Source organism: Onychostoma macrolepis, chromosome 03 (genome assembly GCF_012432095.1).
Source record: "Onychostoma macrolepis isolate SWU-2019 chromosome 03, ASM1243209v1, whole genome shotgun sequence".
Lineage (NCBI taxonomy): Eukaryota > Metazoa > Chordata > Actinopteri > Cypriniformes > Cyprinidae > Onychostoma > Onychostoma macrolepis.
In genome coordinates this window covers 47,127,651-47,143,321 of record NC_081157.1, presented here as the reverse complement: position 1 = coordinate 47,143,321, position 15,671 = coordinate 47,127,651, and the positions used below count along the sequence as shown (strand labels likewise).

Below are 15,671 nucleotides of genomic sequence, written 5' to 3'. Positions count from 1 at the left end.
GAGAAAATCGCCTTTAAAGTTGTCCAAATGAAGTTCTTAGCAATGCATATTACTAATCAATACATTTACGGTAAGAATTTACAAAATATCTTTGTGGAACATGATCTTTACTTAATATCCTAATGATTTTTGGCATAAAAGAAAAATCGACAATTTTGACCCATACAATGTATTTTTAGCTATTGCTACAAATATACCCCAGTGACTTAAGACTGGTTTTGTGGTCCAGGGTCACATTTATGCATTTATCACAAAATGAGACTTCATGATTTATATCTTATCAGTCTGTATGTTGCATGGGAACATGGGATTGTCAAAACCATTAACCCACACCAGAAAACACCAGCAAACCATTTCTAACCATAACTGGACCGTGATGGATCCTCATGTGACGTCTGGAGAGTTTGAGGCTTCATAAACCATGAGTGGCAGTACGCAGACGCTATTAAAAGTTGCATAAAGGCTGTGAGAAGTTTGTAAAAGTGTTGCGGGAAGCCAGTGTGGGCAGTGAGAGCATTTGGCTCGAGGACCAGGGTGTGTCTGTGGTCATGGACTTTGAGAAGAAACAGCAGCTGGAGGAGACAAAAAGAGCTGAAGGAGCTGGAAGGTCTTTGAGGGTCACACGCATCAGAGCAGAGGAATCATCCTCTGAAACAGAGAAAACAGACACAAAAATGAACAGAGAAAAGACCAAATGTCTACACAGTGATATTTGTGATAATGAGAAAAAGAAATGCAGACAGCATCAAAGAAACTGAGAAGGTGCAGGATGTAATTTTGTCCTTGCAGTTGTCCGCCGTCCAAGTCCAAAAAACCTTTTTCACTTCGGTCCCTCAGTCGGTGACTGTTTTACTTGGAGATGAATGGAATGAGAATGAGAATCAGAGGGAGAAGAGGAGCTGAATAAAAAGGCAAAAGAGGAGAAATCATGTTCATTAACCTAATAAACCTTTACCCATACTCACACAAATACATTAATCCCAAATGACAAAACATGTTTTAAAAACATTTTGCTAATGTTTCTGTTAAGCTATGAAAACATAAAAAAAAAATAAACAATTATAAAAAAATAAAAAATCTGTCAATATTAGAGAAAATATTAGGGGAACGTTCCATTTTAGCATTTGTTTTTTTAATTATTATTTTTTAATAATTATTAACGTATAAAAAGTTAGATGAACATCCAACTATTAAATTTCAGAAAAATGTTCCATAAATTATGCATATATATATATATAAAAATGGAAAATTTTTCTGAAACTTAACAATTTCATAATATCTATCTAACTATCTATCTATCTATCTATATATATATATATATATATATATATATATATATATATATTATTTATTTGGAGAACATTATTAGAGAACAGAAAACGTTACTGGAAGAATGTTTGTTAATAACTTTGAGAGAACCTTGTTAGAACGTTAACCAAAGTTCTGAGAACCTTCCCTGTTGGGATGCACAAACCTCTTCACTGTAAACACGTTCTGCCCACAGTAAACATATCTATCTCAGCACAGAAATCACCTCCTCGCAGCTGAACCACAGCTCCTCTGTGTTTGTGAGCTTCACGTTTTTCCCTGAAGGTCAAAGGGGTGACCCAGTATTAGAACAGCAATTATCCTTGTGGAATTTATTCTTGACCTTTTGATGTAGGCGCGTGTCTGTGATTCAAATGATTCCGTCCGTGCGCATGCGCGTCGTCCTCGTCTGTCTGCGCGCTGAGCGGAGGCGCGTCTGGTCTGGAGTTTATTTATCAACGCACTAAAACTTTGCTATTGTTCGGGGTTTAAGGTAAGTTTAAATGTTTACAACGTCCAAGAAAATTAAAACTGGCTTGTGTGGACAACTTATCAGACGTTTTATAGACAAATGTGGAAGTTTCGTTATTTTATTCGGTTACGAAGATGGTTATTGCAAGAAGCCTAAACAAACAAAGGTTTGACGCTAAACTGAAGACTGAAGGAACGGTTATAAATGAACTGACACGTTATACTGACATGGTTCATTCATCATAAGTGTGTTTGTGAAGTGTATTTTCCTACAGAAAGACAGACCAATTTCAGACCGAAATCTTTTGATTTTGGCGTGAAATGTGAACACAGTTTAATCAAACCATTTGAATATCTTCTGTCAAGCATACAAAAATAAATAAAAAATAATAATATAAAAAATAAAAATGATGATACTAGGACGTTGTCAGACGGCCAAAGTGTTGCTATGCGGTTGCTAAGGTGTCTACGATCTTCTATTGGATCTGCTCTGATATTCAATATATCATTATCATGTATTAACCAGCTTTTAAAGTAAAATATTTTCTGCAAATTAAAACTTGTATGTATTTGTAAATATTTCTTATTTTGTATTTATGAAACAGATGGCTAAAACGTTACTTAAAATATTTTTAATGTTGATACTAGGGTGTTGTCAATTTGCCAAGGTGTTGCTATGCAGATGAAAAATCATGATAAAAAGCATAACGCATGAAGAAGAATGCATGGTCTGTGAGTGAATGAGAGAGCAGCATGAGCTAAACACACACAGAATGTTTCCATTACTTCCCACTCACTTCCTCAGTCTGTCTGATTTACTTGGTGTGTGTGTGTGTGTGTGTGTGTGTGTGTGTGTAGAGACACACAGAGGTGTAATTAAACTCCAGCAATAACAGTCTGGATGGAGACATGTGTTTGAACTGTATGTTAAACTGTGTAAATGTGTCTGTGAGCAGAGACTTTATTCTGTATTTTCATGATGATTAAGCATGTTTTCCCCCAGAATTCACATTATTATAATATCTCTGATTTTATTTTGTTCTTATTGTAATATAGTAATTGATACATTTAAAAAAAAAAAAAAAAAAAAAATATATATATATATATATATATATATATATATATATATATGAAGAGTTCCAATGCAAAAACCTCTAAAAGCCATCTTAGAGGCTTTTGCATCTGATCTCTTCATATATACACACACACACACTGTATATGTATGAATGTATGTATAAAGATGACATGGTATTACTCCAGTCGTCTGGTGTTTGACTCTCTCTTTCTCTTTCTTAGGACTCGTGTCATGGTGTGAAAGGAAAATACTGACTGACAGGCAGCTAAATGGATTGAGACGGTCCGTCGAGTGAAAGAATAAGAGAAGAGAGTGAGAGAGAGCGAGGATGAATAATCCAGCTAATCCAGGCCAATCCCAGCCGTTCAGACTCCTTTGGAGTCACAGACGAAACACGGCGGATCACACACGCGTCTGATGTGCTTTAGACGGGTTGTGTTGGGGGATCCTGGGATGCTGAAGGCCTGCAGTGGGATTCGTAAACACTAAAACAACAGATCAGAGCGACCCTTGGATGTCAGGTGTGTCAGGACAGAGCTGAAGGAAAATGTTTCTGGAGAAACAGCGTTCAACTTTGGTGTGAACATGAACTCAGATGCGGTTTTAAAGGAGATATAAAAGAGGTGATGTGTGAAATGGATGTTTGGAAGAAGTTCTGCATCATGTAAATCTGAATAAGTCTCTAAAAACAGTGTTACCAGTGGGATTCAGCAAATCTTTTAAAAGGATGGTGACATGTTAGATATTTTTTGAAGACATTTTGTGCAAGGAACATATTTTTTCTGCTATTAGTGAGCGTGCAGGCTTTCTGTGTTCAGTATAAGGTGTTTAAATTCTTCGTAAATCCTATTAGCCTTCTTTAACAGGTTATTTTTAAACTCCGGCTCGGGATGGGCAGCAGCTCACGAACCGATGGAGCTCATATATTACAGACCTGTGAACATTTAAAAACACTTTTGTAGTAGTAGTTAATGTTTATTAGTAGATTTGATGTTCATATATTTTGCCTGAGAGATTGTCATAACAACACTCTTTAAAACAGTCTTCAGTGACATTTTTGCAGGATATTATATTCAAAGTGAGGGTTTTTGTATTTTTACTGCTCATCCTAAAGTTTAAATCTGGTCAGATCACAGAAGAACACTTATTAGTTTATTTGCAATTAGTTAAAACTGCTGTTTCGTTTAATAATGCCTTTATATTTACATTTCTATTTTTTCTAAGTTTATTTTTTTTCATAATTTTTCTCTCTCTGGATCTAGTCAAATAATTGTTTGAAGTTAATTTACCATTTATTTAGCTTCATTTATCTGGGTGTTTGATTGCTTTGTTAAGCATTAAGCTTTTTTTTCAGACACATCTTTTCACAATTTTTTTTCTTTCTCTAGATATCTCCTAATGATTATTTGACATTAATTTAACATTCATTCAAATGGATTCAGGTTGATTTTTTTCTGACACTTTATTCCACCACTTTTCTCTGGATTTGTTTTTAGGATTATTTGACATTTAGCATTTATTATGCTTAATTTATTTGGGTATTTAATCGCTTTGTTAAGCTAGCGTTTTTAAAGCATTTTCTGGCACGTCAATTTTTCGACCAGTGACTTTTTTGGGATCTTTTTTAATGATTATTTGACATTAATTTACTATTTATTCTGCTGCATTTACATCTGGCATCTGTTTACATTTGAGGAGCACATATTCATCAACTTTTTTGACAGACGTGTTGGATTTGGTTTTAAGGATCATTTAAATCATATTTCTCGTCATGAGTCTGGGAAAGTTGCCAGCGATCAAAGGCCTGGTGTCCACGTCTCACGGCAAACGGCGGTTTAAGAGTGACCTGTCGGTGGACATGATCAGTCCGCCACTCGCCGACTTCCGCCACACGATGCATGTGGGCCGTGGCGGGGACGTCTTCGGTGACACTTCGTTTCTGAGCAACTATGGCGGATCAAGTAACAGCGATGGCGTACGTTACCCGAATTCACCCTCCGGCTCCAAACCGACACGGTTTTTGTCGAGAACGCTACAGCACGTACGAAAGACTCCTCTGCCCCGGTTGAGGGGAGGGTCACGTGACTTCTCGTCCCCTCCACCACCCATCTCGCCCATCATTAAAAACGCCATATCTCTGCCTCAGCTCAACATGAACAATGGCGGCCTGATGAGGGCGCTGCTGCCCACCTCCACCAGCTCACCGGACGAGCCGCTCTGCTCCTACGGTACCAACATACATCTATTATCGAAATTTATTATGGTTTATTATGGTATTTATTATAGAAATGTATATGGTTTTACTGAACAAAACTGTGAAAATACATAATGTATTATAAACAATAGAATTTATGTAAATTATGCATTATATCAAAGTGATCTAATCCTTGTTTAATATTGACTAAACAATATTTAATGCAAATGTCCACTTAATTTTTTATATTTGGCCATTTCTTCACGACAGAATTGCTACAGCCACTGTTATTTCTTGAATATGTGGACATCAAAATGCGTAAACGCAGAGTGATGGTTTCAGCTTATTTTGAAATCCCGATGAAAAGTTAAGCCCAAAGTAAACTTTGGCTGTATCCGAAACCACCCCCTATACCAGGGGTCAGCAACCTTTTCGGCATGACGTGCCATTTTTAATTTTCCTGGTTAACCACTGTGCCAATAGAGTGGTGGAAATATAATGTCACTTTGTAGGTGAAAACCCGGAAGCAAGTTAGGATTTTAGCATTTCCAGTTCCATCATACCAGAGTCAATGGGTTTTTTGAATGGGATTTTGGTTAAATCCCTTAAATAAGGTCCGTGGTTCACACAAGCTCAAGATACTTTCACGTTTTATTCTACGACATAATACTCGTGATTTTTTTAAGCTGTTACGTTTCTTAAAAAAGACTGTTGCTAACAAGTTGCTAAATGGGACTACAGGCACTATCGGAGACATTCAACGTCATCACACTGAACAGTTTATCAATTTACAGTATTTTCCAATTGTAGTATAATTTGTAATACAATTAATTTTAGAATAACCAATGAATAGTTTCCCGCATTTTATATTGTTGTTCGACAATGTTTTTTTGCTTTGCCCCGAAATGCAACACGAGTCTTCAGAGGGAAGATGCTCATTTTATCGCTTTCCTACTGACACGGAAACTCTGGGTTCGTAACATAAGGTAAATTCATATTACTGAAATGTGGTATTTTGTTCATTAAAATAAGTTTAATATTACCACATCCAAAAACTCGCTAACTCTGCTGTTATTTAAAAGATTAAATACGCCAGATACGTTTTTAATTAAAATATTGACTTTTAATGAACTTTATTTCGAAATGTACAGAAATACGTGCTTTAAATGTCCTTCAGTTCAGATTATTTCATTTATTCACTATACTATTTATTACTAATGTGTCATTTCAGTTTTAGTTTGGCTCTAGTTTTGTATTTATTCCAGTTAATATGAAAAGGTTAATGTAGTGTGGATTAAAATTCATATACGGAGTAAATACGTTTCACTGAACAGTTAAAAATAAGTTTGAAACAGTTGTCTGGAGCGCGGTGGTGGTGACGCTGAAAACGAGCGACAGTGATGCTGTAGTTCGTTCATAGCCTAAATTTAGCTTTTCAGTTCTGGCGCTTTTATTTAGGCTTCATAATTCGTCAAAGTTATATTATTTTGTGAAGATTATCTTGATGGACAAAACCTGTAAATTTCATGAACTATGATTGAACACATCTTATTTTTTGCATAATCCAAAAGCCTATGGAAAAATCCTAAAATCCTATTTTGTCGAGGAACCAATTTCATGCTAACAGCCGATCCGCCTACAAAGTGACGTCATAGTTAACCCACTCTATATCCCCTACAACCCCCCTCCCCACCCCCACTTTAATTGATGCGCGCGCGCTTTTATGAATGATCTATGCTGTTTGGCTGTATTACAGAAATATTAAGTGCTAACAACAGCGATTTTAGTTGGAATCAATTAGCAAATGTGTTTTTATTTTTTATTTTTTTATGACGAATTAGTTAGATTAAGTTCCTATCAAACGCTTGGTGGCAGCATCTCCGAGTACTTCGGGCAGAACAGAGCTGTGTAATATGTGCGGCTCACGAATTCAATTCGTGGCCATGATATAGTCCTACCTATGCTACAAATAGCCTCACCTATGAGAAATATTAATTATGTTTCTGTGTGATGAACGTAAATAGTGGTCTTCAGTCTCAACAGGTGGATTGCACGATAAATTAAGTCATATTATTGCACTTTTCACTCGCGACCACGCCCTGCCCCGTTTCCTTTCTTCCCGGACGTGCATGAGGAGCTGATGAAGTCGTGGATGGCCCCTTTTTACGGCCAGAAGCGGCTCGTCTGCCTCCCCCATCCTCGCTACCCTCGATGGCGGGGCAGCTAGGGGGTACGTTGACATTTCCCAGGTGGAGAGTGCGTTTGTGGTGCACTTGTGCCCGCAAAACGCCGACACTTGGAGGAATCGTCTCGTCTCCCGCCCAAAACCTGTAGGCTGACGGCCGCTCGCAGCCAAAGCTTACAGTGCTGCGGGCCAAGCTGCCTCTGCCCTGCATGCCATGGCTATCCTGCGAGTACACCAGCCAAGGCATTAAAATGCACGAGGGTAGTACCAACCCAAGGTTGATGCAGGAACTGCGCTCGGTAACTGACTGTGCCCTGCGGGCGATGGAAGTCACAGCGCAGTCCCTCGGGAAGGCGATGTCCACACTTGGGGTCCAAGAGGGCCATCTATGCCTCAGACTTGTTGAGAAGAGCGATGTCGACAGTGCGCTGTTTGCCGCTCTCGTCTCCCAGGCTGGACTGTTCGGCGACACTGTCGAGGACTGTGCCCAGCAGTTCTCAGCAGTACAGAAGCAGACCGAGGCCAATTGGGTAACAGGTAAGTAGCACATCTTGCCCCGGCGTGATGCACCGCTCCGCCGCAGGGCAAGCCTCAGTCTGCTTGTCGCCATGGGCGCCCTCCCGCATCCTCCAGAGCTGCTCCGCCCCGTGCTGAATCATCCCATATGCCGGTGCGTCGAGCCTCTCGCAGGAGTGCGGTGCCCCCTGTGTCCCAGTTGGCCCCTAATTGCCCAGATAGGCGACAAAGCGGCCCTGACACGGGCAACCCAGAGATGTGAGAAGCTGCTCTTTCTCAGGAGACGGCAGGGACAGCGCCGTTCCTTCCCCCAGAGGAGGGCCGGGTGGAAAAACTCTGGTTCTGTTCCGCCGCTGGCGGTACCCACATTGTCAAAAGAAAGAGCAATTTCCTTTTCCTCTGGGTTTTCAGGTCCACAGGCCGACAGTGGGCGACGCGTTGCCTCCTCACTCTCGCCCACGACCCATCTTGCCAGCGGCCAAGAGAGTGCGGTTCAGGGGTCGAGCCAGTTTCTTCCCGTGTGTAACAGGTAAGTGGCGGGAAGAGCTGGCCAGTGTCACGCTTGCTTCACCATTCCCCCTCACCCGGGGATACGAGCGCCGTTTTCCTCCTCCAGTTCAGTTCCCCGGACAGCAAACCCTGGTGGAGTTCCTCCAGCACCCCCGGCAGTCAGACTGGGCGGAGCAGTCTGATGTCAGGCCCAGTACTTGTGTTAGCTCTCCCGGGTCTCCGGTCAGCCCCAGGCCTGGGTCAGTCCATATCAGTGTCTGCACATGTTACCTCCCTTTGGGCAGGATGTGGCCTCCGTAGCGCCCTTCTCTGGAAGGCGCACTTCCCTGTCGTTACTGCCAAGCTGTAACAATGAATAGGAGAGACTTGAAGCTATCTTTCATTGAAGGTCGAAATCCCTTCCGACTTCTGTGGGGAAAGGAACAGCGGCTTGGCTATCTCCAGCAGCGATGTACTCAGTGGTCCCTGCGGGCACCAAGGTTAGCGAATTTGCGCTGGGGCGATGGGAAGGTTGCAACCTTTCACATGGCATTTGTCTGTCACGCGCTCGCTTGTCAGCATCTGCATGCCACAAGGTTGTGACGGGGTTCAGGTTGTGGCGCTTTCCATAGGACCCCCATGTCGTCACGACATAACTCGTAGTGACCGACAGATAGGGAACGTCTTGGTTACGTACATAACCCTCGTTCCCTGATGGAGGGACCGGAGACGTTATGTCCCCATGCCACAATCTCGAACCATCACTGGTTGCTAGGGACTCGTTCTCGGCTCCTCAGCGTAAAACCTAATGAGTGGATGCACCTGACGCCTATTTGTACCCGTGTGCACGGGGAGTGGCGCAGGTATGCAAAATCCACTAGCCAATATTCATTGGCGTTTTCTCTTAAGTCAGAGATGATTGGGGCTCCCAAGTAAATCCCCTATGTCGTCACGACATAACGTCTCCGTTCCCTCCATCAGGGAACGAGGGTTACGTATGTAACCGAGACGATCTATATGGCTACAATGATCGAGTGTTAATAACTGAATATAAATTCATCCCGTACACAGATTATAACACGCACACACAATGAGGGTGTGGATACATAAATAATTGGATTTTTAAAATCTGATGACACTTATTTACTATAAGATAGGAACCTTTAAAAACTGTAAGAGAATCAATATAGGCTCAAATATTTTATTAATATATAAACAAGGAAACATTGAGCTTGCCGTGAAAACATTTTATTAGCACTTTATAACCTACAAGTTTGTGACGCATTGAGCAACGTAGGCTATAACTCATCTCTTTAAACAACAACAAAAAACGGTTGTGCTTTAAAACGTAAAATCAGCCGCTTATGTTCGTGTTTGTCCATCTCTAAAATACAGTAAATTATCATCATTTGCGTATAAAATCCCAACTTAGTGCCGATCCTCAAGGAAATATGAATGAAGCACTGCAGCCTGAAGAACCCGGAGGTGCCGTCAAGAGTTTATTTGTAAACGACTTCATCTGACTAAAATTACCACGGTTACTAAACAGATAATAATTAAGATAGGCCTATGATTCTAGAGTTAGCACATACTATTTCTGTAATATGGCCAAATCAATTACAAAATCGTACACAAAAGAATGCGCATGCTCGGGTCTACACCAATAAGTTTTACCGTGTTATAAACCAATGGAATTGGGGGTGGGCGGAGCGACACGCGTCGCCCCGCCCCAATGTGTCGCCCTGCCCCATCGTCCACATTGCACTCTGGAGTACTTGCTCACACACACCACTTGCACACAGAGACCGGAGATTGCGCTGTGCAAAAAGTAACCTTCAGAAGCTCATAAACTTCTTGTCAGCGCTGCCACGCGACTTTTATTAATCGACTGAATCTCTACATTATATTTCTCAGCAATGAGGGGGTAAAATCGCTGTTTTTAAGTAACTAACTCAGCTTCATTGTTGGTAGAGAGAGACACAGACACAGACAATTCACACATCTCTCTCTCTCTCTCTCTCTCAAAATGGCAGCACGTGTGCTGTAGGTTGCCGACCCCTGCCCTATAGGGGCCATTTTGGGTGGTGTTTGAAACCATAGTGGACGTTCTGGAGTGCACTCATTCAATCCCACAATGCACTTCAAAAAACGAGTGTACAACCGATGTACAGAACAGATAGAGATACAGGCCATAATGCACTGTGAGAGTCGCGCATTGAATGAATACCCGCGTCTGAATCATCCAGCCATTCATTTTACATAGCCTTTCAAAGTATACTTAGTAGTTAACATATTTAGAAAGATGATGTATTCTCCTGTGTTGGTGTAGATTTGATTTACCTTACAAATCTGATCAAATGGCGCACGTTGCATTCCCAGATGAAAGTTATAATAAATCCAAACTAACAGCAATATGCAGAGATGGAGTTTGAGACACTCCACACATGTAAATGATAACAGTTTGTGTGGAGCAGAATTTACTGTGAATGGGGCCGCTCTGACACGCACGTACGTACCGTAACCTACACACATGTAAATAATTAAAGTGCATATATTTAACCTGCATATATTTATTTAATTGAATTGTAGTGTTTGTGAATATACAATTATATTATGCTTTATTATGATTTTTAAATGGGTGTAATATATCATGTGGCCTTGGAAAATGGTCTAATAATGTGTTTCATGGATTCTCGTCTGTGGAATGCTCAGGATTTTGCCGGGTACTCGACAAGGGCAAAATGCAATCGAGGATTTTTTGTAATCGAGTACTCCAACTAAATCAAGGAATTGTGACAGCCGTAATTATATTTATTGTTATATTTATCAGTATGGTTGTTGCTATAATTATTGGTGTAGATATTTTTTAGCGTTAGAGGTATTTTGTTTTCATAATAGATATCATTATGGTTATTGTTATAATTATCATTATAGTTATCTGTATATATATATATATATATATATATATATATTTTTTTTTTTTTTTTTTTTTTTTTTGACTATAGTTTATTTGATTTCTTTTGAAATCTATGAGAATAACAAGTCCACATTACAACTATAATGATAACAACACAGAGGAACAATATTGCTGGAATAACTTTCAGAGCATTTTTTCCCCCAGCTGATGAATGAAAAAGCATTAACATACAATATGAATCCATCCTGCTTTAAGGAGCACAAGTATTTAAAGAAACAGACATGAAAACTGCAACATACTTTTAAAATAAACGGAACGTTATCATCAGCTGCTAATATAGTTATCATTATGGATATTGTTGTAGTTATTGTTATCATTATTGTTATAAAGTAGTTAGTGTTATTGTTATAGTTGTCGCTATAGTAAAAGTGTTGATTGTGTCACAGATTTAGTCATGGTTTTGGTGTTTTTTGTTTCAAAAAACCGCGGAAATTAACAGATGCTACATTTATAACCAAATTAAATTCCATTGCTGCATAGTGTAAACACTCAATACATTTGTCCGTAGGTAAATATGTGTATACTTCTTTCTAATTAATCTGATTGGTATTTTTAACTTGACACAGTATCTTAAAAACTTCCCGCTTGAAAATGAGACGCTAAGAAAACAGTGATGACCAAAGACAGAGACAGACTGAATGACCTTTATCAGTTTGAGTACAAAGACCTGCACACACACCTGCAGGAAATGAAGCAGACTCACACAGTTGAGTATATGAGGGAGGGACAGAAGAAAAGAAGTGCTGTGATGTTTTCAGTGGTGTGTGTGTTTAATGTGTCTGGAATTCTGGAATTTCCCTTATTCTCAGAAACCCCAAACCAACTCTGAAAGACTGACATAGAGACAACTAAATATAACACACACACACACAGCACATAGGTCTCATCCTGCCACCTACTGGACAGTGACCACAATACAAGAGTCAATCTAAATGTACTGTAAGTACAGCAGATAAATGTGAAAATGTGTCATAGATTATGTGATTTTGATGGCCAGTCATCATCAGGTTTTGCTCATGTAGCTCCCTCTCATTAAAACAGACACAAAACAAACATGCAGACATTATATTTCATTTGCATTTATGCATTTGGCAGGCACTATTATCCATTGTGACTTAAACTGCATTCAAGATACATATTTAAATTTATTTTCACTCTCAATTTTTTTTCAATACAACTTCTCACTCACACTGTTATGCCAAGAAATATATCTTTTGTAATGAAACACTTGTTTTAAGTGCATAAAAATTAAAAGAAATTAATACAATTAAAAATGAAAAAACAAACAAACATCAACAACAACAAAAACAAATACAAAATATAACCAATTGACCTCTTGAATATACTGTATATGCATATTAGGTTTTAGTACTATATATCTATACAGAAGATGAAATTGAGATGAAGTGTGTTTGTCAAAAATTTTAACAACAACAAACAAACAAACAAAAAAACAAGTATTTTCTTTAAAAAGTTCTTATTTATTAAAGGGAGGAATATGTATAGCAAGCCCTAGGAGCTCTGGTTTTCTCAAACTATATGCTAAGGATGTACTTTGTTATGAATTGTAGGCCTATGTAAAAAACAAAAACCAAAAACATTTTATATATATATACACACAAGTATATATTATATTATAGTATTACCATAAAGATGTATTAAATATAACTTTGTTTGTTTGTCGTCTTAGTGTTTCTAGGGAGATGAATCCTTGCACACTTAACTAATGTGGTAATATTTAAAATATCTGCAGAAACATGTTATTTTTCCTCTCTTCTCCTGCAGGTCTTCATTCTGGTTTCATCACGCTGCCTCGTTTTTCCCGACTCGACCAAAGCTTTGCAGAAACGTCTGAACAGTTCAGTGCAGACAGTCGACGGAGTTCCTTGCCCGAAAACAGCGAGGTCTCGATGACACGATCTGATTCGCTCTCGTCCTTCACGGTGGACCTTGGCCCCTCCCTCATGAGCGAGGTTCTGGAGTTGATTGACAGCTCCTGCTGCCTCATTAAGAGCCATCAAAATCAGGAGATTGAGGAGGAAGCGCTGCAGAGCTCTGTGTTTGAGACAGATCATAAATGTCATACAACAGATGCTTCAGTCAGCGTCCGATTGGAGCAGACGTCGCCATCGAGCCCAGGAGGTTCCAGCAGGCTGCTAGCGTGCTAGCACATCACTTTGGAGGAGGAAGACCTGAAGAAGAGCGTCAGAGACCTTCATCTTTTAGACACACCCGGACACCGTACAGCTTCACTGAGACGGAGGAAGAAATCAAAGTATGAACATCAAATATTTTTGGACATCTTAAAGGACCTGAAAGAGACCTACTATACAGTCAGGGCATGAATGGAGAGCCATCTGAAGTCTTTCTCTATAAATGAACATCATTCAGATAAACAAACATTCAGCTGTAAATTTCTTTGTTTGTGAATTATACTTGGAATCAAGTATTCAATGAATCTGTCCTGTACATACAGTCATGACCAAAAATATCGGCACCCTTGGTAAATATGATCAAAGAAGGCTGTGAAAATTAATCTGCATTTTAATCCTTTTGATCTTTTATTTAAAAATCACAAAATCTAACCTTTCATTGGATAATAAGAATTTAAAATGGGGGGGAAATATCATTATGAAATAAATGTTTTTCTCTAATACACATTGGCCACAATTAACAGCACCCTTTTATTCAATACTTTTTGAAACCTCCATTTGCCAGTTTAACAGCTCTAAATGTTCTCCTATAATGCCTGATGAGGTTAGAAAACACCTGACAAGAGATCAGAGACCATTCCTTCATCCAGAATCACTCCAGACCCTTTAGATTCCCAGCTCCATGTTGGTCCTTCTTCTCTTCAGTTCACCACTCATTTTCTACAGGGTTCAGGTCAGAGGACTGGAATGGCCAGCAGAAGCTTGGTTTTGTGCTCAGTGACCTATGTTTGTGTTGTTTTTGAGGATTAACAATGCAGATTAATTTTCACAGCCTTCTTTGATCATATTTACCAAGGGTGCCAATATTTTTGGCCATGACTGTATTTTCACAAGTACATTTATATTTTTATGTTGTTTATATGTGCATATGCATTTATAAAACCAAAAGGCAATGACCAGGATTTGTAGCATCTACAGTTAAATAAACACAGACCTACAGTAGATGTGTCTGCTAAAAAGCCAGTGTGAACACAAAGACATTCATATTATTTGTATTTTTTCCATGATGATGTTTAGACTTTTTAAACATTTATATAATTTAACAGAATAATTTGTCCAGTTTTATACTTCGCACTGGCACATGTAATTTAATCACAAATGAATAATGTTCATATATGCAGTGAATATACATGGAATAAATGTTAGAGTTTTCTATCTATTGTAGAAAAATGTACATAATTAACTGTTAAAATAAAAGATATGTTCAGGAAAATATATGTTCATTGTATTTGACTTCTTAAGAGATAAAAGAGCATGTAAAAAAACATCTCTTGAAGATGTAAAAAAAAAGTTTTTTAGGAGAGAGAGAGAAAAAATAAAAATAGACATACTTTTATTGATAGTTTTAAAGCCAGTAGAGAGTGGAGTTGTGTAATGTGTCATAAATATTCAGCTATATGCAGATCAGAGCCGTAGAGAGAGGAAAACATGACATTACTTCTGGTATGAAACAAGGTGAGTCTACATAATTTTGGAAGAAGTCTGTATGTAAGCAATAAGGTGTGTTGTCAGTTTGCTCTTTGCTCCGCAATGTATTTTTCATTAAGTGAGAAGTTGAACATGATGTGTAGTGTGAGAGCGGCATTGTTTGTCAGACATAGCAACAGTAAATTTTACTCACTCCACCCAGCTGTACACACACTATACAAACCTTTTCCTTGTTCATAAAGACATTAAACAACTCTTCAATACACAGGTACCACCTTTCTTTATAACATTTTTACTGATTGTTTTTAGTTTAATTATAAATGCTATTACTAAAGTTAATAAATATCTTTAATGGAAGTGGCTTTTACTTTGACTTTTTTTTTTAATGGAAACATGCCGAAATCATAGACAGTGGTTGTAGTCTGACCAGCTATAAGTCTAACTGTTGGAGTCTGTGCTACAGTCTTAACTGGACAAAGCAGTATTTGCTATTTCACGGAGGACTGTGTGGTCTTAACTGGTTATAAATTGAACGTGGCCTGGATATAAACTGGATTAGACTGACTCCGGGAACCTCAGGATAATATAAGTGTAGATGCCTTTCACTTTTAAATTCAAAGTATATATTCTTGTAAACAAAAACTTTTGGATGCGATTAATCGTGATTAATCATTTGACAGCACTAATATATATATTATATATATACAGTATCTCACAAAAGTGAGTACACCCCTCACATTTCAGCAAATATTTTAGTATAATTTCTCAAGGCACAATACTGCACAAATGAAACTTGGATATATTTTAGAGTAGTC

At 38.7% G+C, this 15,671-nt stretch overlaps 1 protein-coding gene across 1 annotated transcript; it reads left to right on the top strand.

Annotated features, from left to right (window-relative positions):
* The first annotated feature begins 1,719 nt into the window (after positions 1-1,719).
* On the top strand, positions 1,720-13,711 carry cdc42ep1b (CDC42 effector protein (Rho GTPase binding) 1b). Its single transcript, XM_058769274.1, has 4 exons — positions 1,720-1,801; positions 3,076-5,082; positions 13,001-13,274; positions 13,316-13,711. The coding sequence occupies exons 2-4, from the start codon at positions 4,626-4,628 to the stop codon at positions 13,494-13,496; spliced, it is 912 nt and encodes a 303-aa protein (XP_058625257.1). The 5' UTR covers positions 1,720-1,801; positions 3,076-4,625; the 3' UTR covers positions 13,497-13,711.
* Positions 13,712-15,671: the final 1,960 nt, after the last annotated feature.